Below are 26,952 nucleotides of genomic sequence, written 5' to 3' on the forward strand. Positions count from 1 at the left end.
TCCAAATCCGAATCCTGCTGAAAAAGGCAGAATCCTGGATTCCCTATTGGGAATATTAACATAAGGATCAACTGTTAATTGACAGAGTACATTAAACACTCAGCCAGCATTTCAAATAAAAACATTTATTAAAAAATATATAATCAAAAACTAAGCATAGCCTCTATAGCTTCTCAGTATTGAGCACACGCTAAGATTCGGGAAAATTTAGTCGACTGGCGACAAATCGCCTCATCTTCGGGCGACTAATCTCCCTGAAAAGCTGAGAAGAAAGACTAAGGCTAGTGACCCACGCTATGATTCGGGGAGATTTAGTCGGCCGGTGACAAATCGGCTCTTCTTTGGGAGACTAATCTCCCTGAAAAGCCTAAATCGCTAGTGGGATGGCACTCGGAGCGATTCCTCATGAGGAAACTTCGGGTGACTTCGGAAAACAAAGCGATTTGAGTGCCATCCCGCCGGCAATTTAGATTCGCTGGCAGGAAGGCTTTTCAGGGAGATTAGTTGCCCGAAGAAGAGCCAATTTGTCGCTGGGTGACTAAATCTTCCTGAATCTTAGCATGTTACTAGCCTTAAGAGGTGCAGAGTGAGGGAACTGTAGTAAATACTAATCAGCAAGAAGAACAATAAGTTCAGAAGTAAGAAGGTGCAACAAGAGAGCAGGCTCAGGAGTAACAAGAAAAGGCACTAAGAGAATGAGAAGGTAGTCATTACTTCTTCATAGGTTCAGCTCTTTTTCCATTTTTTCTCTCAGTGTGTATTTCTGGATCTGGAAAAGACAAAGAACAAAAGCTGAAACCTAAACAATCAGTTCTGTGACACTGTCCTTAACCACATCTCCGATTCCCAATCCCTGAAGCTTCAGCAATTTCCAGACACATTCCACCTGCCTCACCAAACTCAGCTTTACCTTTCCAGAAACTGTGAGCGGATAGTCATTCACAAACACAATGTAACGTGGGATCTTAAAGTGGGAAATCTGTCGGCAGAGAAAATCAAATGAGAAACATAGCGATAGCAACCTCACTACTAAATCAGCTGTGGTTATCTAGAACACTATTATCCAACTTCTTGACACAGGCAGCCATATTCTGTTACGTAGATGTTTGAGGGATAACCAGAAGAATATTCCTTGTTATTGCTATCTGTCACCTTTGCAAACTTAATTCTGCTTTTACTTATTATTTTGGCTCCAAAAAAAAGTTTAAATTTACAAAGGTTACAATGGCTGTTTATGTCAAACAGCCAATGACATGGGACCTATTATCCAGAAAGCTTGGGATCTGGATTTTTTTTTCCTGATAAAGGATCTTTTCATAATTTGGAAATTCATACCTTAAGCCTATTATAAAATCATTAAAACATAAAAATCATCAAAAAGAAAAGAAAATGGACGGCAAACTGGTTAAAAAAAATTTATTTATTTTTTTACATTTTTTTTTGGAGTGCCGTCCATTTTCTTTTCTTATTTGATGTATTGAACCAGTGGGGACACTGAGGGTTAAGCACCTGGTTCTAGGGAGCTGCATTTATTCTAGGGGAGCTTTGAGCCGTCTTTTTTTTGTATATTCATTGCCTTTGGTAAACATGAAATGACCAGCGCTCATAGCACGAAGTTTTGGACAAGGGGAGAATGACAAAAATAGTAATATAGTGTAGTACTTCTTATGATATGACACACCACTTAGTGCATAGGAAAAACTGATATCTTGTATAGGTGCCTTTAACCCTCTACTCATCCACACTGTGCACTTTCTGCAACGCCACTTCCCAGCATGCGGTGTGTGAAGAATCAATGGTGGGGTACTTACAAACGTTTAAACGGAATAATTGCGTTATAATAATACTTCAATGGGTCGATGGTTTAACCTTTCCAGGTCCTATGGTTCTATAAAGAGGTACTCGACATAGTGTAAAACCGTAAAGAAAATTTATTTGGTCACAAAACGATTAAAATTGCACTCACAATGTTCTTAGTAAAATACGCATAAATAGTTAAAAGTCACCGTCTCTCTGGTTCCCTGGGTCTCACATGCGGTTTGTAAAGATGGTATTTGGCCGGCGTCTTTCCGCCTCGTGTTCCCTGGGCTCCTACTGATGACGTATCTGCCCGACGCGTTTCGTCTTATACGACTTTCTCAAGGGAAGCCCTTGAGAAAGTCGTATAAGACGAAACGCGTCGGGCAGATACGTCATCAGTAGGAGCCCAGGGAACACGAGGCGGAAAGACGCCGGCCAAATACCATCTTTACAAACCGCATGTGAGACCCAGGGAACCAGAGAGACGGTGACTTTTAACTATTTATGCGTATTTTACTAAGAACATTGTGAGTGCAATTTTAATCGTTTTGTGACCAAATAAATTTTCTTTACGGTTTTACACTATGTCGAGTACCTCTTTATAGAACCATAGGACCTGGAAAGGTTAAACCATCGACCCATTGAAGTATTATTATAACGCAATTATTCCGTTTAAACGTTTGTAAGTACCCCACCATTGATTCTTCACACACCGCATGCTGGGAAGTGGCGTTGCAGAAAGTGCACAGTGTGGATGAGTAGAGGGTTAAAGGCACCTATACAAGATATCAGTTTTTCCTATGCACTAAGTGGTGTGTCATATCATAAGAAGTACTACACTATATTACTATTTTTGTCATTCTCCCCTTGTCCAAAACTTCGTGCTATGAGCGCTGGTCTCTTCTACAATTCTGACAAATATCGATTGCAAGTCTGAAGGAGAACAGACATCTCTGAAACCGGCAGAAGAAGCAAACTATTCAAGACCTTAATATATCCTTTTGTGATTTTATTAAACATGAAATGACCCCAATAGGCTGGTTTTGCCTTCAATAAGGATTAATTATATCTTAGTTTAAACAAAATACAAGATACTGTTTTGTTATAACAGACAAAAGGGAAATTCTTTTTAAAAAAATTGAATTATTAGGATAAAATGGAGTCTATGGGAGATAGCCTTCCCATAATTCAGAGCTTTCTGGATAATGGGTTTCCAGATAACAGTTCCCATACCTGTATCAAACTACCAGTTGTATTTGTAGTTTCCAAACACTGACATTGTCTTTTCTTTTTGATTTCTGGACGTTCAGTGATTTTGTATTCCATAGCGACACATACCTTTCCCTTGCAATACTCCTTGATGTCAGCGGCAGTAGCAGTGTTGTTGTCATACAGGCGAATGCAAGCACAGACCTCCTCCCCCATGCGCTCATCTTTCACTCCAATTACCTGCGATGGGAAATTCAATGTCAATACAAACTCCTTGGCCATTTCTTGCTACAAGTAACTCCATTCATTCCCCAATCCTCACCTGAGCCTCCAGAATACTCGGGTGCGTGTGCAAGAAGTCTTCAATCTCAGCCGGGTAAATATTCTCGCCCCCTCGGATAATCATGTCTTTGCAACGTCCAACAATGCGGCAGTAACCATATTCGTCCATCGTGGCAATGTCTCTAAAGGAAAATGGCTGACAGTGTTATCGAATTCTCCACCAACCACTTCCTGGTGTTTTTCTGCAATAAAGCCTACCTTTATTTTTATTCACCCCATGCATTTGTTTTTAAATAGGATGCACCGAATCCACTATTTTGGATTTGGCCAAACCCCCGAATCCTTTGCGAAAGAATATCCTAATTCTCATATGCAAATAAGGGGTGGGAAGGGGAAAACATTTTTGGTGACAAAAAGTCATGTGATTTCCCTCCCGCCCCTAATTTACATATGTAAATTAGGATGTGGCCGAATCCGAATCCTGCTGAAAAAGGCCCAATCCTGGTCAAATCCCGAACTGAATCCTGGACTCGGTGCATCTCTAGTTTTTAAAAGTTAAATCTGTAACTTGACTATGGTGCCATTGTGGGCAGGGCTAGAAAAGTGGCCTGTCAGATATTATTATTACTTGTCTTTTAATTTAGATAATCTCCTATTAAGGTTGCCACCTGGCCGGTAAAAATGATGGTTGATCCCAATGTTATTAATAGGGAAAAAAGATGAATATATAGGAAGGCTGGTATTTTTTTCCAGAAAAGGTGGCGACCCTATCTCCTACGCATCTTCTGTTATTCGGCTACTACATTGTCATTAGTGTAATCCATATGTTTGGAACCCATATAAGAGTAAACCACACTGGTGTTGTGCAGTAACAAGGGAAAGTTAGTTCTATTACTGCATTAACTCACCCAGTTTTGTACCAGTTTGCAGGGGTCATAACTTCTTTAGTCTTCTCAGGGTCATCCCAGTACTCCAACATGACACAGTAGCCCCGGATCAGCAGCTCCCCAGGGGCATTCAGTGGAACTATCTGGCCTGTAGTAGTATCCACCACCTTTGCCTAAGGCAGAGCAAATATGAACTTCCATGAATGGATAAATAAGGAGGAGGCAAGGCTTGCAACTGCTAAAGGAGTGGGGCTTGTCTTACCTCAGTATGGGATAAAACGTGACCAACAGTCTCCGTCTTGCGAATAAAGTTATCATGCGGGAAACCCATAAACGTGACAGGGCTGTTTTCTGTGGTTCCATATGCTATCTGCACAAGCACAAATAGAACATGGATGTTAAACAATATGAGGGGGGAAACACAACTATTGCCTGATCAGTACCTGCAAAGAATGGACCCAATTCTTCAAGTGCTGTGAAGACTTACATAGTTGCTAATGTTTCCATAAGGAAACATAAAAAAATATCCCCATGTTCAACATGACTTCGATGAATAGGGATAAGTGCCCTGATAAAGAGAAGTTCATTATGCACGGGGCTTTTCTTTGCACTGGAAATCAAATTATCTGCTTTGCAAGGACCAAACATGGAGAAGCTTCAGTTTCATTGCTAGAAGTAACATAAAACCGTAGATTCTTAAAGAAACAATAGGCAGAAAGTATGCTATGGGTATACGGGACTTTAAGCGGTCTTCATGCTTGGGGGCCTTTTCTGCATTAGCCAAGAGCAAATGCCCTTCATTAAACCTGCTCCCAGGCTACAGCAGAAGAGGGGTTAAGCATTCAGGCCCCTGCTCTGTTTGTATAGAATGCAGAATCTGTTCCCCACCCATCCCATATTCTTTGGCTGCGTTACAGGCGCCCCTGTGTGTGTGCATCTCACAACCAAGAGACATGTGGCAGCTTTCTGAGACATCTAATATTTCCAAAACACCTAAGCAGTTGCCCAGCTCGCAGAACTACAGAGAAGATCAAATAAGAAAAAAGAATATACTAAAAAAAAAAAAAAAACTGTAGGCAAGAAGACTGGCAATGTGTGCAAATATTTGGGTTACTGAACACAGAACGTGCCAGTTTTTTTTTTGGGGGGGGGGGGAAGGTTTGAGGTCGTGCCAGGAAAAAATCCTCTGGCATTTAGAGGGTAAGGGAGCAGTGAAAACAGGAGTGGGCACATTGCAAGAATTTGCTTTACCTGCTGCTTCCAAAATGAAGTGTCTCAACGGCAGAGGGGAAAAAGCCTCAGACAGAGAACCAAACAGTGAGAGTCAGACAGTGAGGCCACAAAGCTAGGCCAGCACAGAACACAAACATTTCACTGGCCAAGAAAAGTGCCTCGGTGCTGAGAATGCCAATGCAATGCCTACAGAGTCCAGAGAATACAAAACTGTTTTAGTTTAGGCCGAGACTGGGGCAAAACAGGGTCTCATTACCTGACTGATTGCCCCTTTGTCTCTCTCTTACTACACTCAGCTTTAGTGGGTGCAAACATGAGCAGCTGCCAGGGGCATTCCATCATACTTTTGCCTACAGATTGCACTATCCTCTTTCTCTTGGAATAAAACATAAAGCACATTATTTTGCTTTGGGAATGAGCTATTGAGCACAATTCTGGGTGGAGGTGCTCCCAGGGGGCGCTCCCAGGCAGGCACTTTTAGACAATGATGATGGGTAGAGATCAGGTACACAATGGAGAATGGCTACTGAAAGGGATAAGACTGTGTGCAGGGATGCTAAAGAAGGGTGCACAAAAATGGGGGGAGGAAGAATGCACAGAGATTTGGAGGGCAGACAAAAGAGTATGGAGATGGAGGTAGAAGGCATATTGTATAGAGAAGGGGAGGGAAATCAGAGAGCATTAAGATTGGGCAGATTGGTGAGGGTTGGGATGGGCTAATTAATAGCTGTAATATGAAAAAGCATTAAGAAGAAGGATAGATGACTTGTGTGTGTGCAACACTACATAGATATGTAGACAGAAAGTGCAAAAGTGGAAGAGTAGAAAACAGAGGGCTGGCACATTTAGCAGAATGTAGAAAATAGGGGTACGGAAGAGTGCAGAAAAATATGCTGGGTAAGGTGCAAAGAGTATGGTTCAAAGAACTTGAAGGCCAGAAGCAGACAGGGTGTAATGCCACACAGGACCAGGTACCAAAACATAGACAGATCAGGACTAACAACACAACATCCGCTGGCAGCTCTGCCAACATTTTACTTTACTTTGGATTTATATCTGTCATCCCTTTTCCAGTCCTCACATATTCTGCAGCCTGGCAAAGGTTAATTTCACATTCACTTCCCAAAATCTGCCTCCTCCACATTGCCATTTGGCTGCCGCCTCTTTTTTTTTTTTAATTTTAATATGTTATAAATAGGGTAGTGTGAGGAGGTACTGCTCAGTCTGCCAGTGCTCTAAACTCACTATGCAACCTTGCTGCCTGCTCCTAACGCTTAGCCTCCTGGCTGCTGCCCCATCCTTATTATGGGCATGCCCTGCCAATTGCCACTGCCACGGAGGGGACCTTCAGCATGTTATCTGTGACACTGCAGGGCTGACCGCGCTCCCCAAGGTATCAGAGCAAACTCGCCTGTTAAACCTACAGAGGAATAACTTTCCAGTGCTCGCCCCCAACTCTTTCAAGGAGATGAAGGGATTAGTCTCCTTGCACATGCAGCACTGCCAGATTCGGGAGGTCTCCAGTGGTGCTTTTCGAGGTCTCAAGAGATTGGTCTACCTCTACCTGTCCAACAATGAAATAAGCGTTCTAGGCACTGGAGCATTCGACGAGTTGTCTGAACTCACCTATCTCTATATGGACCATAACAAGATCATTGATCTTCCCAAAGGACTCTTTTCACCTCTCTTAAACCTGTTTATTCTGCAGCTCAGCAACAACAAAGTGCGCGATCTGAAACCAGGAACCTTCACAGGGGCTAAGGACCTCCGCTGGCTCTACCTGTCTGACAACGAGATCACTAACATGCAGTCAGGTTCTCTGGATGAAGTGGAAAACCTTGCCATCTTCCACATGGATGGCAACCAGTTAAGCTCCTACCCACTGGCTGCCATTAGCAAGCTGAGAGTAGTAGAAGATCTGAAGATATCCAGGAACCCCATTAAGGTCATCCCAGATTTTGCCTTTCAGTCCTTCGGGCGTTATATGGAGTCTCTGTCCATGGAAAATATGGGTGTGGAGAAGGTCAGTACATTATTTGGGATGGGCATATACAGTACTTGCAAGCTAAAAGTCTCCATATAAAACAGGGGTCCAGCTATATTTAAGTGGAGGGGCTTAGTATTCCAGGTATCAGGGCGGTCTGAAAGTATGGTTTTATGAATTAGTATTATGAAAGGGTTGACTCTGGGTTCTGTTGCCATGCCCTCCCTTTCACTATGTTTATAAAGAATGGTCTGTTTATTGACACGGTGCCTCTAAGGAAGTAGTCCCACTGCAGCTCACAAAGCAGTCCCTGTCTATGATGCATGTGAGCTCTAAAAAGCGGGAACTGGAGAGCTCAGTGCAGGGCTTTAAAAACTCCAGAAGTACAAACATCACAGGTAACACAATAAGTTACCCACACAATGTGAAAGTCTAAATATGAACAACTTAAAGATAGCTAGACTCTCAGCCATAAAGCAGGACAGGACTGCTGATTACAATGGGTATCAGATAGGATCTGTGCCACTGTGACAGAATTCTCTGTTATAAAGATAGCTAGAATCTCTTCCATACGGCAGACTTCAGGCGACTTCGGAAAACGAAGAGCTCCGAGTGCCACCCCGCCGGCAATTTAGATTCTAGCCAGCGGGAAGGCTTTTCACAGATTAGTCGCCCGTAGAAGTGATTTGTCTGGGCCACTAAATCTCCCTGAATCTGCTCATGTGTCACTAGTCTAAGTATCTAGAACCCCTGCCTTTTTTGCTGAAAAGAATCAGCCGATAACATGGATGCCAAGAAATACACTGCCCATGTAAGCAAAAAACATACATAGGGCTCAGTTACAAACACAGTGCAACATGCACAATCATGGCAAGCACTGTCTAAGTAGCACCAACTGCTACACCAATAATAAAGCACATCTGATTTGCCAGTCTAAAACGGAAAGGATAAGGGGAACAAGCCAAGATTTAGGATGGGAACAAAGTCTGTATAAATATAAAACAAACGTTAAAAATATTGTTACTTTAGTTTTCAGACAAAACATTTGAGGGAGTCAAAACTCTGAAGACGCTGAACATCGAGGGCAACAAATTAAGTCAACTTCCTGCCAATGTCCCATACTCCTCCCTACAGAGCCTGGCCATAGCTAATAACCCGTGGCACTGCACTTGCCAGCTGGCAGCCCTGCGGAGGTGAGTTAACACCAGATGCCCCAGTTATCAAACGTGGTCTGGATATTAAATATTTTAACAATGACACTCTGGATGCAGGTGGATAGATGGGAGCCGCTCTCGTCCAAATGCCACCTGTGCCAGCCCGTCACAATACCGTGGGCAGCAGCTGAAAGACACCGGGGCTTTCCGTTCCTGTAAGCAGCCTGTTAAGAAACTGCGGAAGACTGAGCGTCATTAAAGGTGATGGGGCTGATAGAGGGATCCATACACATATCTAAGAGGAAAGTCTTCTCTTCATGAAATGCAGTCTCCTTTAATTATTCATGTTTTCATTCCAACCATTACTTCTTTGCACCTCCTGATCCAGGGACCCATGGACAGGAACTAAATGAGAAGCCAGTCAATAATTCCCACTGCATTTAGATGTTGGCGGTATGAAGAAGACCAAGAGTTTTTCATCATTAAAGTTGTCATACGCCACCAGTATATAGTTGATATGCTGCACCACCCATAAGTGCAGAGTTGTCATACTCCACCAGCCCCAGTGTAGAGTTGTCATATTCCATCAGCCCTGCCATTCTACAGCTTTTGCACTGCACCAGCCAAGGTCAGTCTACAGTTGTCATACTCCACCAGTCCCAGTTGGGGTAGAGTTGCCGTACTCTCCACAACTAGGGCAGACTTGTTGTACTCCACAAGCCCCAATGAATTCAGAGTTGTCATACTCCACCAGCCCCCCCCAGTGTAGAGTTGACACACACCACCAGCCCTCACCACTGTAGAGTTGTTGTACTCCACCCACCCAGTGTAGAGTTGTTGTACTCCACCCACCCAGTGTAGAGTAGTTGTACTCCAGTAAAGCAGGCTAGCACACACAGCGAGTTAAACCGGGGTCATACCCCTGGTGCGTTTATTGCATCACGTGACGCAATAAACGCACCAGGGGTATGACCCCGGTTTAACTCGCTGTGTGTGCTAGCCTGCTTTACTTGATTACTCGTCATTTTGGGGGTGCTGTCTCCCTAAGGCTTCTAAGCACCAAGCGGAAACAGCACTGAAGGGCCTGAGTGTGCACGTGACCTTCCTTTTCTGTTGTACTCCACCAGCTCCAATGTGTAATTCTTGAACTCCACCCCAAATGAGTGTAGAGTTGTTGTACTCCATCAGCCCCAATGAGTGTAGAGTTATTGTACTCCTCCCCAAGGAGTATAGCGTTCATGTACTCCATCAGCTCCCCCATGTTAAATTGTTGTAATCCACCAGCCACAATCAGTGTAGATTTATCAAACTCCAGCCAGTGTAGAGTTGTTGGTACTTACTCACCTTATCTATGTCAAACAAAACAGCTCATTTACAAAACCAGTGGTAATGTGTAAAAAATGGTTTGCACATTGCCTCATGGGTTTTACCCAAAGGATCAGCACTTGGTGTTCTGATAACTAATTCTCTATAAATCTAAAGTATTTTTGAAATTAATTATGGTATCATGTTATGATAGTAAGTACTGGATAAAAGGAAAAAGCAACAGACAGGCACAAGGCTGAGTGTGCCTCTATACTCATATCTTTTCCATCTCACAGGCACCTAATGAGCAGTCTTGGTGACTGACTGTTGACCAGAAAAACTATTGACCAGAAAAACTACTGACCTCTAAGACCAGCCAGAAGCTCCAAGCAAAGTCTGGACGCATCTTCTATCCCTAGGTTTCCTTCAGTCTCTGGTGTTTTGCCTCATGTAGTCTGCTAATATAATATATAATATATATATATAATATACTGAATATAAAAAAAACATTGCATCACGCCCTTTCCAAAAGCCTTTTTCCTTCAATATCACTTGTCCAAACCTACCAGATTCAGATTGATACCAGAATTGTAATTTCCATTAAATTGTTTATTTTCTTATATAAATTTGGATGTATATAAACATGTTGGCTGCAATTACTAAGTTGTCTCTCTCTTTCCCTATTTTGCTCCACTTTTGACCCTGTTGTTGAGGTATAAGTGCTGCCTTAATGCCAAAAGGAGGCGCCATGCTGAATACTTACTACAATCTCCTTCATGTTTGTTTCAGTAAGAATCTTTTTCATGACCTCTAGAGGTACAGTGGACCCCGCAATAAATCCTGGAAAGGGAGACAGAGGAAAGTTACTAAGGATGAGGAAAAGCAATAGGTTTTACAGGAGACAAGCCTTACCTACAGTCGACATTGTATGGCCACATTCCTATTGTTCGAATTATTTGTGCATAGAGAACCAACGTTCAGAACAGAAGGAATTAAAATTCCTTGTCTGCAGTTGCTATACAATGGTCGATATGCAAGGGAGAAGAATTTTCTCCAGCCTGATGCCCCAAACAAGTGAGTAAATGGATATCAATCAGGATCGGCAAGCCACGCAGGTACCAATAATTATTTAAAATGGATATTATTAGTACATGTATGGGCAACTTAAGAGCATGCGTCCAGTCCCATAGCTAGTGCTTTGTCCAAGCTGAGCTACTATAGGATACCAGCTATGCACAATTTAAAGTATAAAAACATGGAGATTGGAGGGTGTGGGTTGGAGAGGCCAGAGTTATAGTGTCAGTGTACCTGGAACCTTTAGTTGCCCTATAAGGCTGACATTTGGAAGCCAAATTCCACTGTGATGGCACAACAGCTGACTTATCCATACAACAACCAGACATTCCCTGCCAACTTGGCCACTCTTGATTGAATCAGCAGACTACTGGTCCTTGTGTAAGCACTAAACAATGCCTCCATCAATAATTTCTTGGGCCTTGAACCTGACTCCTTCATGTCAGAATTTTGACAGTCCCAATGCCATGCCCCCACCGCATGTGTATTAGGCCTGCCAAACCCCGGAGTTGGGTACTGTAACAAGCTACAGGGAGAGACAGGTCACCTACCGTTAGTGAGGGTGGAACTGTGAACAACAAAGTCAGGCTGAGACAAAAGATCTATGTACATGGTGGGGGTTCCATACATGCAGGTGCACCTAGAAAATACACAGAACAACAGCAACTCAGTAACGCCTTAGAAAAAAGCATAGTGGTGTAAGTTTAACTTAGGAAAGTGTACATCTATCAGAGAGTAGGAACAATGACCAATGAACTCCTAGAGGTACACAACATTAGTAGCAAAGTGTAGTAGGGATGCTCCAGAATTTGGCTAAATCCAAACCTTTTTTTTAGCAGGATTAGGCTGAATCCAAGAGACAAGCTGAACCAAATCCAAAGCCTACAAAGCATTAGAAATCTGCCACGTGTGCAATTTTTTATTCCCGTGTCAATCCTTTACTTTAGATCAACCGTTTACAGCCTCAGGGAAATTATCCTGTGTGAAGGATTCACGATTTGGTGGAATCCCAAAAAATGAGATTCAGTATATCCCTAAAGTGTAATGGAATATTTTAGATGCAGAGCAGCATATAACACGTGTAATGCACTACACATGGTAACACAGTTCCCGACTACTGAGCAACCAGAAGGTGGCAGAACTCTCATACGACACAATGATTTGCTGGCAGACAGAGCACTGCACTCATGATTTGTCTGTCTGTTTTGGGAGCTGAGAAGCAATAAGAAAGTACAGACAGACACCAAGTGGCACAGAGATTTACTGGGAATTGCTCATGGTTTCTGAATCAGGAAAACACGAAGTGCATAACCTGTCACCTATGTGCGTCAAAACTTGGCCAAACACCTAATCTCCATGTGTCTCGGGTAGTTTAAGATAGATTGTAAACTCTAGGGGCCAGCAGAACATGGTATTCTGAGGCAATGAAAAATATGGAGATACCGGGGAATTTAATTTAGACTGATAGGGTCAGTTCTTACTTCTCACTTGAAATAGCCTCAAGGAGGGCATGAACATCATAACCTGGAGACGGGAAGACCAGAGTGGTACCATAAACTGCCATAATCATTCCCCCAATCACTGAGCCCATGCAGTGATACAGTGGCACTGGGACTGCCGTTCTTATGTCCTGCAATAAAGATGGGTCCCTGGGTCATTTTAAAGAACATGTGGCCACCCCATTAGGGCCAAGAAAGCTGGGAGTCAGTCCCATGTTACCTCACCTTCCTCCAGTTGAATCCCATCCGCCTTCCCCCAAGGGATGCATTGTTCACAATGTTGTGATGACTAAGAGTTGCCCCTTTGGGACTTCCAGTTGTACCCTGGAAATGACACAAGATAAGGGAGAAGGCTACATAAAAATGTGGTGGTGCTGGGAGACATGAACACAGGTAAACTGAGGGAGGGCAGGATAACAATATGTTTTAATTATATGGGTTAAAATCTATTTTGCCTTAAACAGTGAAGCTTAAGGCTATAGCCCAGTGTGACAAGAACATTTTCTGAATATTTGTATTTACTCATATGGGGGAGAACTGCCATATTGTTTCTCTGTGTCTGTTTCTATTAGTATATTTTTGGGAGCAACCATCTCTTATATCAGTCATTAATGGCACAGTTGCATTATTCTGTAAACTTGGCTCATTAATAAGCATATCTGACACTCACAGATGTGAACTGGATGTTGATTGGGTCATCGCATGAAATTTTCTTCTGAAGATCCTGCAGCTGCTGTACTGAGCTTGGGTTCCCTGCCTCCATTACATCGTGGAACAGAAAGGTGCCTGGGTGTCTCTTATCCAGGACAATAACTGTGTGGAGATCTGGAAGCCTGTCAGATACAGAGGGAAGAACATGAGAATTTAAAAAAATAAAAACACAGATGGTGATCTAAGAACATCATAGAGACAGAGGTTATCCTAAATGTGGCAACATGTTCTTATGCAGTATGACCCATAAACAGAGTGTAAATTGTAAACTTCTATGAAATGTATACAGTTTATGCAATCGTCTCCCAATATTTTGGGATTAAATTCACATTAAACAGCATTAATTGCCTGTTCCCTTCCAGCCACTGGCTGTGTACTCAAATTAATGTACCTGCTCATTTTTACAAAAGTGTAAAAATGCTTTGTGATAAGCTAGGGTAACACTTGGACATTACTCCATATGTTTTCTAGGATGTCCGCCATTGTGAATCCGCCACAATCTCAGGCTGGCCATATATGCAAATATCCACTAGCTTGGAGAGATCACCCTTTGTGTGTGGCCAGCTAAATTGGGCTGATCCAATCTTATTTTGGGCAACATATTGGCTGGGCAGACAGTCCCAAGGGCCCCAAATTTGGAAAAATAAGCTGCTGCACCCTGTGCACAGCCAACTTAAAACAAAAGGATTTTTGGCAGGATTTCATCCAGAAAATACACATTGTAATAGGAACTTCTCCAGAAAGATGTCTTGCATGCCACAAGCATTAATGCAACACTAAAGGTGGCCATACACGGGCCGATAAAAGCTGCCGACAGACAGAGTATGCTAATAGAGCTAGATCAGATAAATGATAAAGTAAGTGGGGAAAGCAAACACATTGGAGAAGTGATGGAGGACAAGATCTGAAGGTCAGAGTAGACAGAAGACAAGTGCCAAGGAAAGAAAGAAAGGGCACCATGTGAGAAAGGAATAGACCAAGAAGAAAGTGCTCAAGGAAGGACAGAAGGATTTAGACAGGACACACTTACTTCTTGCACTGAAGACCTCCTGCTGGTGAAGTCTCCAATTCTGGGCAAATTGCTGATAGTAGTTCATAATACTTCTGGGTTTTAAATTGCGATGGGAAAACAAGTGCACAACATTTAACCTGCAAGGGGAAGAAGAGGGGCATTTGTCTATAAAAGGAGGAAATACTAAAGGAAAGCAGTAGACAGCTGGTGCTAGTTTTGGTTCTGGAGTTTTTCAAGACCCAACATTTGGCACAACTGAAGAAGAGAGCAAAGGACAGCTGTTGGGCTATAAATTCAAGCATGCTCCAGATTCACAGTTAGAAACCAGTGATTCAGAGGATGGGCAGCCAAGAAAGCTAAAGGAAAGGTCTAGATCCCACCACTCAATGCCTACACTTCTCGACATTTTCCAGCACCAGGAAGATTTTTTTTTTTGCTACAGGGGGCATTAGGGTGTACAAAAGCTGAAGTAGTTTTGTAAGGTTATCCCCATACCTTCCTTAGGACATACTCCAGCTCTCTGGACTGATATGCTGGATTCACAGAGACCTGCAGACAGAAATAACAGCAAAAGTGGTATCATATGTCACCTCTTGCAAAAGCCTGTTGTGCTGTCACTTGTTCATTCACACTTATCTGTGCCAATCACCAACCTAACATCAGCTCAATGCTGCCCCCTAGGCACCTTACCAGGATAATTCCAGCCCGGGCTGTAGCAAATTGCACTAAAATCCATTCATAGCTGTTAGGGCCCCACATTCCTACAAGATCTCCTTTCTTGAGGCCGAGAGCCACTAGCCCTGCTGCAAGGGAATCAACCTGTGGGGACAAAGACAGCAGTCAGGAATCAATCCAACTCCTTATTTTCCCCTCCAAATACTCCCATACGCACATCCTTGATCAGCTGACTGAAGGTTTTACGTATGTTACTGTGTCTGAAAACAACAGCCTCCAGGTCCGGGGTCCGATCAGTGGTTTCCAGCAGGCACTGATGCACAGTCTTACTGGTGAGGGGTACATCACACGTTCCATGAATGTAACTGGTGTTGGTAACAGGCCTGGCCGGTGAAAAATCTGACAGCAGATAGCTGGAGGGTAGAGAAGAACTGTGTGAGCATTCATGGTTATGCAAATGGCTATGCCAAATTTAAGCATTAAAGGGGAACATGTAACTTAAATATTGTAAACAACTATTACTTACCTTTATTCAGACCCCTCTGCTCTCCCTCACCCGTTGCAAACATTTTAACAGATAAGTAAACCTTAAAAAAAGTGAATGTAAAATTGAGGAGGGTGCTATTCTAAGCACATTTGTATATTCATTGTTTATTTTTTTTTGTTCATTCCAAGATTTTCTGACCATCAAGTAGTGAAGGAGGTTGTCAGAAGAAAGATAGAGGCTGTTCTGAGGTTTTTCTGGTTGGGAAAGATTTGAGAAAGGTTTCTAATTTTTTTTCCTAAGCAGAAGAACATCAGACCAGCTGCTGTCTTTCTCCTGACAACCTCCTTGACTACTTGGTGGTCAAACTGGACAGAAAATGACCAGAAGATGGTACCGTTGTAACAAAATTAATTTGTGTTAACAGTACATGTAACCTTTAATATCTTGGAATCGAAAAATAAATAATGAATGTACATTGCAAAAGTTCTTAACATAGCACTCTCATCAATTTTACATACACTTATTTTTAAGGTTTAAGAGCCTTCAAACCAGTATTCCCACTAAATTCTTGCAGGTTGTGAACTAGTTATTGCCCTCTCCTAATCCATATTCATTATCTTCGCTTGCTCCATCGCTCTCTGCTGTCACCACAGGATAGTTGCAAGTATATTAATAAACGATGGCAGAATGACAAATAACGGGGCATTGACATCATGGGTGCACGATAAAAAAAAATGAGTTAGCCAAAATTCATTTGACTGTGCATGCAAGAATGATTTTTTCAATGCGCCTTAAAAAAATCTTTGTGCACAAAGTGTGGTGGCTGGGTTCATGGCAGTATGCCTATACATCCAACATTTTAGATGCAGCAACATAAACACCTCTCTGTAAGGCCTATGGCACACTATGGGGCAGATTGATTAATGGTCGAACAGTAAATTCGAATTTTCCTTTGAGCCATTTGAAGATGTTATTTTTTCAAAATGAATCAGTTAATATTGCTGCTCCAGCAGAATTCTGCACTGGAATCCATTTCTCAAAAGAGCAAACAAATTTTTTTATATTCAATTTTGAAATCTGACATGGGGCTAGACATATAGTCAATTTTCCAGCTGCCCCAAGTCATGTGACTTGTGCTCTGATAAACTTCAATCACTCTTTACTACTGTACTGCAAGTTGGAGTGATATCACCCCCTCCCTTTTTCCCCCCCAGCAGCCAAACAAAAGAACAATGGGAAGGTAACCAGATAACAGCTCCCTAACACAAGATAACAACTGCCTGGTAGATCTAAGAACAGCACTCAATAGTAAAAGCCCATGTCTCACTGAGACACATTCAGTTACATTGAGAAGGAAAAACAGCAGCCTGTCAGAAAGCATTTCTCTCCTAAAGTGCAGGCACTTGACCAGGGGCAGCTGGGAAATTGACAAAATGTCTAGCCCCGTGTCAGATTTCAAAATTGAATAAAAAAAAATCTGTTTGCTCTTTTGAGAAATGGATTTCAGTGCAGAATTCTGCTGGAGCAGCACTATTAACTGATTCCCATGACAGTATCCCTTTAATAGCCTTCCTGACATTCCTGGGTTTTGTTTGGAGAAAAACTTGATTCGTACGATTTGAATTTTCGGGTCGGAACTATTCAATCGAATATTAGACATTCAAGTTTTTTCTTAAATAACCTCCCAGTCAAATTGTGAGCAAATTCAATTTCATTCGAGTAAACAAAAAATCACATGAATTCAAAATTAGCCTTTGATAAATGGGCCTCTATGTGTTGTCCCTGCCAGTGGAGAGAATGCAGTCCTAGTTGGCTGCATTCTAGTAGGGATGCACCGAATCCACTATTTTGCGAAAGATTCAGCCGAATACGGAACCAAATCTGAATTTGCATATGCAAATTAAGGGTGAGAAGGGGGAAACATTTTTTTTTGTGACAAAAAGTCATGCGATTTCCCTCCCACCCCTAATTTGCATATGCAAATTAGGATTAGGTTCAGACAGGCAGAAGGATTCGCCCGAATCCTGCTGAAAAAGGCGAATCTCGAACCGAATCCTTGATTCGGTGCATCCCTATATTTTAGTAAACAGAAAATACATATTCACCTAGGCTACCCACAGGGAAAATAAAAGTTATATTGGCCCTTCCATTTAAAGGGGACCTATTATAGAAAAAAATACCCCCCCACACACACACTTTGGGTGCCCTTGTAGCCATATATACCTATTTGTTCTGAAAGACCAAATGAGTCATATGACTGGGCAGTTAATATCAGCAGCTATACATATTTTTGGAGGGACAGAGGCAATAGAAAAGGAGGAGGGGTATGTCTGTTTGTTATGCAGGATTTAAAAACCAATATAAAGGAGGAAAATGAGGGGTCTGAAGTCTTATGGGTGGAGCTCTTCACTAATTGTAAGAGTCCAGCAAATTAATTGTAGGTGTATGCTATAAACCCCCTATGTAAGTGAGGAGGAGGAGGCTACGCTCCCGAAGCAAATAGAAAAGGCTGCTAGTTTGGGGAAAGTAATGATAATGGGGATTTTTTTTTCTGACAGTACTGCCAGATCAGTTAATGGGAAGAAATTTATAAACATGTTGTAAGACAATTTCATGGCAGAGGTTGCTGAGGAGCCAACTAGAAAAAATGTTATGGGGGCATTAAGTTTTCAGCAAAAACATAGAACTGAAATGGTTGTCATTTAAAATGATATTAAATCATTGCTGTTCTCAATTTATTCCCTTAAGGACTAAATGTAGAAGCTCTAAGAATCACCCTATGTGGTTTAATATAGAAGTAAAGAAGTTACTAGGAAAGGCATTTAAAAACTACAAGTCTGTTGGGACAGAAGCTGCATTCAATGAATATAAACACTATAATAAATGTTGTAAATCAGCAATCCTGAAGGCAAAGAAAGGAAATGAAGAGTGCCTTGCGGCGGAAGCAGTGGCGTAACTACTGGGGGAACAGGGGGTGCGACTGGGCCAGGGCCTGCACCCCCTCAGGGCTCCCCGGCAGCCCGCCACTCCGGCCGTACGAAGGGGGACGGGCCCGGCTGCAAGTCCCGCGCCAGGGCCCGCCCCCCTCTAGTTGCGTCTCTGGGCGGAAGCGGTCTCCATCACTCAAACAGGACATTATTGTATTATAGAGGGTACAGAGAAGGGCATCTAAGCTGGTAAAAGGTATGGAAAATCTTAGCTGAGGAAAGACTAACCAAATTGGGAATGTTCACGCTGGAGAAGAGGTGCTTAAGGGGTGATATGATAACTATGTATAAATATATAAGGGGATCATATAATAATCTCTCTAATGCTTTATTTACCAGTAGGTCTTTCCAGCTGACACAAGGTCACCCATTCCGATTAGAAGAAAGGAGGTTCCGCCTAAATATTCGGAAGGGGTTTTTTACAGTGAGAGCTGTGAAGATGTGGAATTCTCTCCCTGAATCAGTGGTACAGGCTGATACATTAGATAGCTTTAAGAAGGGGTTGGATGGCTTTTTAGCAAGTGAAGGAATACAGGGTTATGGGAGATAGCTCATAGTACAAGTTGGTCCAGGGACTAGTCCAATTGCCATTTTGGAATCAGGAAGGAATTTTTTCCCCCTCTGAGGCAAATTGGAGAGGCTTCAAATGGGTTTTTTTTTTTTGCCTTCCTCTGGATCAACTAGCAGTTAGGCAAGTTAAAAAAAAGTTAAAAGGTTGAACTTGATGGACATGTGTCTTTTTCTAATCTAACTTACTATGTTACTATGTTAGACAGTTGGACATTGGACCATTGCAGATTTATCCAGGCCACTTGTTACAAAAACACAAGGTCTGTGCCAAGCTGGAACCTGTATTCCCTGTATTCCCTACTAATATGAACACATTCAAGGACAAAGACAATAAACACATAATATATTTGTTGCCAGGCCAGACAGGAGCTGATTAGATCATTTCACATCAAGTCCCTGAATCTAAGGAAATCGGTATTTAAAAATAATTATCTTTTGTTTATTTTTTGGAACTTTTCAAAACTGAGTGGAGGTCTGAGTGGGACTGGCCCCTTGGCAAACTGGGGAAAATCCCAGTGGGCACCAGTCCTGGAGATTAGGTTCTATGGTGGGTGCCAGATATTGAGTCCTTTGAGTTGCACACATGGCGCAGCTCACAAGGATAATACAGCCTTCTCTTTTAAGAGAAACAATCGCACACAATTCATTAAGGGTAGTTAATCGATTTGCTGAATGTCATGGTTGTGACAAGGGCCACAAAGCTGCCACACTGCAACTTCCAGCAGAGGTTCAATTAACAATCGTCCTAAAGGTGCTATGGAACCATGTGCCCAATGGTAAATCATTAAAAATGATACGCTGGCTTGGCATTACCAGTTAACTTTTGAACTAAGTACAAGTTACTGACTAACCACAACCTCTACAATTTATATGCCGTCACACACTAAGCCCATAAAAAGTGGTTCTGTGTTCTTACATAAAACCGTTGGCTTGCTCCATTGTATGCCTTTCCGGGGGCTGCTGTAAGATGCTACAGACAGTTACTACTAATAATCCCAAACCAAATTGTTAAAAAATGATTTCCTCTGTAATAACAAAACAGTACCTTGTATTTGATCCAAACTAAGATATAATTAATCTTAGCCCATTTGGTTTCTTTAATGTTTTCATGATTTTATATTAGATTTAAGGTATGAAGATCCAAATTACAGAATGATCAGTTATCCAGAAAGCCCCAGGTCCTGAGCATTCTAGATAATAGGTCAGATACTTGTATTTGAGTCTATAGGGGGTTGTTTGTGTCCCTGTGTACTTGATGGCCAATAGGCAACACAGGAGGGCAATTCGTTGCTGTCTGGCTGAACATGACGAAGAGAACAACTCACACAGGAAAATAAAGCTCCTAGATATCTGCATGTAACACATTATTTTTTGATTTTGTATATTTTTTTTTTTTGCAGTGAAATAAATCAGCCATTTGAAGCAACTTCCCAAAATACATGCATTTTCACTGGTTTGATAGTATTGCCACTGAAAGCGGCATCTGTCTGTCCCTTTCTGTTCTCAGGTTCTGCCTATCAAAGGGGTTGTTCACCTTTAACTAGTTGTTTTCAGATAGATCACCAGAAATAGCAACTTTTTGCAATTACTTTCTATTTTCTATGTGTCACTGTTTTTCTAATATTGAAATGTAAAGTGTAATTTTTCACCTTCTAAAGCAGCTCTGGGAATGGGGGGGGTCGCCGACCCCCTAAACTGTTCTAATTTGATACATTTAGTTGATACATTTCTTATCTTTGTCCCTGCTGAGCAGAATCTCTGGGTTTCATTACAGGCAGCTGTTGGAATTGATACAATAGTTGCTAATACTCCAGAGATGCTGCTGAGAAATGTGTCAACTAAATGTTGCAAAATTGTAACAGTTTAGCGTCTGCGCCTGAATTACTGAGCTGCCGGACTCAAACACCAGAGACAGGGACATTCAACTTTAAACTTGGATTTTGGGAAAACAGTAAAAAATAAATAATGGAAAGTAATTGAAAAAACTCTTTATTTCTGGGGAACAATCTGAAAACAACTGAACTGAAAAAAAAGTGTTTGGAAGGTGAACAATCCCTTTAAAGCAAAGAAACAAAAAGTTCTCCAGGTCTGTTGGCTTCTTTCATGCCAGTCTGAACCAGCAGTGCAGAGAATAAAAAGCAGGTACTAGTGATGGGCGAATTTGAGCCATTTCGATTCGCCTAAATATTTGCGAATTTCCAGCGGAGTCTCGTTTTTGACGCCGGTGGCAGGTTTTTTTCGACGCTGGCGAATTTTCACCAGAGAATTTTCGCAGGTGTTTTGCGAATTTATTCGCTGACGGCGAATCGTGCAAATTCGCCACGAATTTGCGCCTGGCGAATAAATTCACCCATCACTAGCAGGTACAAGTAACCCTAAAAATACTAAACATTTTAAATAAAGCTCATTGGAAAGTTTCTTAGAATTATAATTTCATTTATTGTGCAAAATATGCAGAAAAGGCTATAACTGATTAGATATTGGAACACTGATAGCATTATATGCCAGAGTAGATCTTCATACTATATAGGTCATTCTCTCTACACCACTATATTAACTCTTGTGTAGGGATGTAGCGAACCGCCGATAATGTGTTCGCGAACGCCGTTCGCGAACACCGGCAAAAAATGCGAACAGTTCGCGAACAGTTCGCGAACTTCGAACATCCGAAAATCGTTCGATTCGAACGATCGAAGGATTTTAATCGTTCGATCGAACGATTTTCGTTCGAATCGAACGATTGAAGCCATTCGATCGAATGATTTCATTCAATCCAATGGCTTCGATCGTTCGATTCGAACGAAAATCCTTCGATTTTAGCGATCGAATGGTCGAATGGTCGAACGATTTTGACGCGAACGCCTATTGGCGAACGTCGCGCGACGTTCGCGAACTTGCGGCGGACGCGAACAGCCGATGTTCGCGCGAACAAGTTCACCAGCGAACAGTCCGCGACATCCCTACTCTTGTGGTCATAAACTGCCATTGTAGTTGATGCTCCAGCAGAAAACATGGCAGCTCCAATCAGACACTATATAAATACATGTACAGGCACCCAGGAAAGGAGTCAAAAATACAAGCACAGATTAACAGTGCAATTTGCTACGTATTTTTGACATATTTTTCCCCACAATTCCAGTGTATTCTGCCAATATGCACCTGATTTGAAATATTTTATTTGGTTTTCACTATAAACCATAAAAATCATTAAGATAACAAACAGTATGCAGAATAAGAAGATTACAATATGCACCTGATAAGCACAGGCACAACATGGGCATACACTTCTCAGTGTGGATAATGATAAAAGCAACAAGTGTGGCACCAAAAAACATAGCCATGTTCTGCGCATTACCTGAAGGCACTCATCCAGCACTTCGAAGTGACCGCAGCCTGAAACCACAGACTACCACATTTTAAAACAAGGCACATAACTGTTCATTTGGAGTCCATCTCCTGGACTACTACAAAATGCACTGGGCAAGTCACCTGAAATACCCCCCTTGTGCATGTGCCCTATAACAGAGACACTTTCCTTGCTTATCTTTAGAACAGTGATGCCCGATCAGTGGCTCATGAGCTACAAAATGGCCAATTACAGGAACCCTTTTTGCATGCTTGTGTCGCTCTCCCTTTTGTCCAAAACAATGGATTTTCAGCTTTAAAACCCCAACATTGAGTGGCATTCATATATATAACCAGGGAGAACACTTACTTTGGTGATCCTAAAGGAGAATTCAATCCTGAGTTATAACTACCCCCCCCTCCAGAACTATTCCTTCTCCCAACTGAACTGCACCATCAAGAACTTCCTGAACCCAACCCTAATCTGATACTTTCCAACTAGCACTAGACCCGAACTGGACTATTACATTACAAAAGAGAAGGGGTCCTGCTTGAAGTTGAACCTGATACACACATCTGGGGTTCACCTTTGGCCTGTACCAACCTTTTTGGGTAAATCCATGTTTCACACTTAAAATTGTGTCAATAAGGTGCTCTAAACAACCTACTGGCCAGTGAAGCATGAAAAGCCCCACAACCACTACGTGAATTTAGCTTTAGGAGGTATTCAAATGGTGCAGCATCACCTTCATTTGAAGTTAAAAAGGAAAATCCATGTCTGAAGCTTTGTAACCAGCAGGTTAATGCCATGAATGCAGAGGGTTATTGCTTTATTAATGGCAGGCATATTATGCATGGAGAGTCTTTTCATGGTAGTGACCTAATGTCATGCCGATCTCTACTGTAAGCAGAAGCCAAGGAAAGGCATGTGAACGCTTTGTACTGCCAACAAGTTACTGCTGTACGAGTGTGTGTGTGTGTGTGGGGGGGGGGGGTCACTGCTCTAATATTAGTTCATTAAAGTCTTCCCAACAACTGTGTAACAGAAGAAAATGCCCAGGACACATTAAAAATTGTGAAATTTTCTGCAGCAGAGCTTACAATCTAAGGTCTCTATCACATGCTATGGTCAGTTTTCTCATGAGGCAGCTCGCTTGTTTGTTATTAGAGCGGTGCAGGAGGGAAGCGCAGATATGGGGAGAACAGGCAAACTACAGGTAAATCAATTCTGCACTGCAGTTCAATCTTGGCAGGACTGAACTCAAGACTCCAGGTAACTCTGCAACTGGACTCTACATTACTTTCACTTTAAGATCCCCAGCTGAAGCTATACTAGCTGGGATGGGGGGAACTATCACCTGATTGCAGGGTGGGCTATATTCATATTATGACGTCATTCCTGCAGGTCTATGGAGTTCAGCAGGGGCAGGGAACAGAGGACTCCTGGGGGCCACTCATGTGCAAGGGCCACAGGATTTAGTTTTTAATTACAGATTTGCTCCATCTCCATGCAAACAATGCCTTACCCATCACTTGCCCCTTCTATTCATACATTGCCCCACTCCATGCCCAGCGCTACATTTAACCCTATAAATGCCATGCTGAGCGGCAGGGCCCCTGGCCAGCAGCTGCAGGAGGGCAGGACTGATCCATAGAAAGGGGTGATATTACTCGTCTACTCTTTGCCCCCTTACCTGCCCCGATGAATGGCTCGGTACCACACCCTCCTCCAACCTGCACCCAGAGCCTTCCGAATCAGGACCTGCACCAACTCAACTTGCGCCATAACAACACGCAACGCAAAGTGCCCAAGATCGACAGACGGAACCCAAATATTAGATCTTTATGGAGTTCTTTAGTGAATCCACGCCCAGTTATTGGATAGCGTCGTCCTATGTTGTGCCACGCCCATTCTGTAGATGAGCCACGCCCCGATCATAATAGAAGCTGTTCTACAGCCACGTGCGACAATCGTGCCCCGCCCACATGCCTCCTGCTGACAGTGTGACCGAGGGGCTGGTAAAGGAGTGTGTTTTAAATGGGTGGTTCACCTTTATGTTAACTTTTAGTATGTTAAAGAATGGTCAATTCTAAGCAATGTTTCAATTGGTCTTCATTATTTATTTGTTATAGTTTTTTTTTAATAATTTGATTTGTTCTGTGAGGCTACAAATGTATTGCTTTTGCTACTTTTAATTGCTCATCTTTCTATTCAGGCCCTCTTCTGTTCATATGCCAGTCTCTTATTCAAATTAAAGCGGTTGCTAGGGTAATTTGGACCCTAGCAACCAGATTGCATGAATTGCTAACTGGAGAGCTGTTGTATAAAAATTTAAATAACGCAAAAACTACAAATCATAAAAAAGGAAAACCGATTACAAATTTTCTTAGAATATCACTCTCTACATCATACTAAAAGGTAATTTAAAGGTGAACGACCCCTTTAAATTTGGGGTCACGTAGGAATGGGGTAGTTGAACTTACTCCTAAGTGGGGGTGAGTTAGAGCCATAGTTTAGAGAACACCAACAGCAACAACAGCAGCAGCAGCAGGGGAGGGGGCTTTTAAAACCTGGGTTAGCTGCTGGTGACACATGCCAAAGCCGGCGCTGCAAATATGGTGCCAAAATATGCCACTGCTTTCCATTAGTTGTGTCTTGTATAGGAGTAGGTTTGCCACCTTTGCTGATGGCTAAATCCAAACACGGGGTGGGGCAGATAGTATTGGGGGGAGGGGCAGGGATGTAGGGACAGACATGATGACATCAGGGTGGGCACAATGATGTTGGTGGAGTTCTGACACCGGGGCGAGGCTATTGCATCACTTAGATGCAACTGACTGGATTCTATCCAGTTTTCGCAATGTTTTAAAGTGTTGATGCCCAGTTCAAAACCACGCAGGTGGCAACCCTATCTCTAGCTATATTCTGCTTGATGAGTAAGCCCGAGTCTTTAATTACATGTATGAGATCTAATATACAGAAATCAGTTATCCAGAAAGCTCTGAAACACAGCAATGCTAATTTAGAAAAAAAAACAGTCTTATTTTTGATTGATTTGCTTTTTTTTTTTTTGATTCTGAAATAATAAGAAATGAGCTCAGTCCATGTTGAGGTGAGTGTCTTAATATTTAAATGCTTTTCATTTATTGGCCAGATTATTGTTCAGGTTTCATAAGGCTGAAAACCGAACAGTAAGTTCAGACCCGAACAGGCCTTACAAAAACCGAACTGTTCGGTTGATAACCAAACAGGTGGCAACCCTATATATAGGAGTATTGTTCTTTTTAACCACTTCCTACCCCCACGTCTAACTGCCTCTACCCTGCCTTGTGTATGCAACAGACATGTAGCCATGAATTCTACACCTAACCTCAATAATAGCATCTGCACCTAAAGGCTCTGCTACCTCCCAGGGCACAATTCTGAAGCCATTTATTTTACAAGCTAGCTTCTGCTGGTTCCCCTCGCACCTCTTAGGTTTACTTGACTGATGTTCTTGCCCAGTGTCGGACTGGGACACCAGGGGTCCACCAAAAACCTTTAGACTAGGGGCCCTCTCTAAGTATTATTTTCTTCTTCTCCTCACTCAACCTCTATTCGCCTATTCTCTTTTCTTTACATACTATAATCTATTATTCCATCTATTTAGACTCTTTATACTTATAGAAATAGGGGATGGCCATGAAATAGGCCAAATGTTTAGAAGTAGGAGGGCCCACTGACACCTGGGTACGCCGGGAGTTTTCCTGGTATCCCGATGGGCCAGTCCGACACTGTTGCAATCCTTCTGCTCTGGCTGGATTGTCTGGCACAGAAGAGCTGTTAGGAAGCAGATGAGCGAGTACACCTACTAATGTCATTGCCCTGGGTACTTGCAGTACGAACGCTTGCTCTGACTATCTTCCACTACTTTCCCTTCTCCAATCTGCCTTCATTTCTACCTCTGTGTACACTTGCTCCCTGCACTCCGTCCTCTATTGCCTGCACTCTGACCCACTCCAAATACTCCTATCCATATCCAGTCCTCCTATCCTATACTCCATGAAGTCTCTTTAATGCCTGCACTCCAAAGCTGGTCTTGTATGAACCAAAGGAAAACAATTGGATCAGTCTGATTTGGACCAACATGTGGGTGACCAAATTGGCAAGGAACCACTCTTTTGCCAATCTCACCAAACATTTCCTGTACTTCACACTGCAGTGGGTACTAATCAGGACTGGACTGAGAATTAAAATAGGCCCGGGCATTTCAGGTACACAGAGGCCCAAACAGCCCCCACCAGCCCACTAAATACTGACTTTCTATTGCACCATAAAGGAGACCCTCTGGCATTTGCCAGAACCCACAGATTGCCAATCCAGGCCTGGTATTTATGGGTTAAATCTGCCCGTGTATGGCTACCTTAATATAGCACAAAATGCTGAACAAGATGTTTATGTTTAAAGTATTACATTTGATTATAAATCGATTCTGGATTTATTTTATTTAATGGATTGGATTCTGTTTTTAATTTACTTTTATACTCCCATTTCCCTTTCACCTTTTGAGGCTTCTGTTTACTTGTCACACTTCACCAATGTCACTATGATGACATTTTCTCACCTACTCATCATTACATCCTATTGTGATAACCAAAACATCATCCTTGATTCACCGAAGACCTGTGAGTGTGACCTAATTTTGTTAGTCTTTTGTTAATAAAACATTATTTCATTTTAAAGTCCTGAGAGTGCGGA

At 42.3% G+C, this 26,952-nt stretch overlaps 2 protein-coding genes across 3 annotated transcripts; one reads left to right on the plus strand and one right to left on the minus strand.

The window, feature by feature from the left end:
- Positions 1–485: 485 nt before the first annotated feature.
- Positions 486–24,135, minus strand: acsf2.S (acyl-CoA synthetase family member 2 S homeolog). 2 transcript variants are annotated; one of them, XM_018238481.2, is made up of 16 exons: positions 23,909–24,134; positions 15,043–15,238; positions 14,841–14,969; positions 14,646–14,699; positions 14,169–14,287; positions 13,098–13,260; positions 12,653–12,751; positions 12,410–12,558; positions 11,480–11,568; positions 10,618–10,694; positions 4,441–4,548; positions 4,200–4,351; positions 3,332–3,473; positions 3,139–3,249; positions 911–979; positions 487–769 (listed from the first exon to the last, which is right to left on the minus strand). In XM_018238481.2, exons 1-16 carry the CDS (start codon positions 23,998–24,000, stop codon positions 719–721), a joined length of 1,800 nt encoding a protein of 599 aa, XP_018093970.1. In that variant the 5' UTR covers positions 24,001–24,134; the 3' UTR covers positions 487–718. The 2 variants fall into 2 exon arrangements, with proteins under 2 accessions (XP_041434406.1, XP_018093970.1); XM_041578472.1 differs by lacking the exons at positions 10,618–10,694; positions 11,480–11,568; positions 12,410–12,558 and having other exon boundaries at positions 486–769; positions 23,909–24,135.
- Positions 6,578–10,510, plus strand: chad.S (chondroadherin S homeolog). The gene is made up of 4 exons (XM_018238483.2): positions 6,578–7,434; positions 8,425–8,588; positions 8,667–8,810; positions 10,151–10,510. Exons 1-3 carry the CDS (start codon positions 6,658–6,660, stop codon positions 8,806–8,808), a joined length of 1,083 nt encoding a protein of 360 aa, XP_018093972.1. The 5' UTR covers positions 6,578–6,657; the 3' UTR covers positions 8,809–8,810; positions 10,151–10,510.
- Positions 24,136–26,952: the final 2,817 nt, after the last annotated feature.

Source organism: Xenopus laevis, chromosome 9_10S, assembly GCF_017654675.1.
Source record: "Xenopus laevis strain J_2021 chromosome 9_10S, Xenopus_laevis_v10.1, whole genome shotgun sequence".
Taxonomy (NCBI): Eukaryota; Metazoa; Chordata; class Amphibia; order Anura; family Pipidae; genus Xenopus; species Xenopus laevis.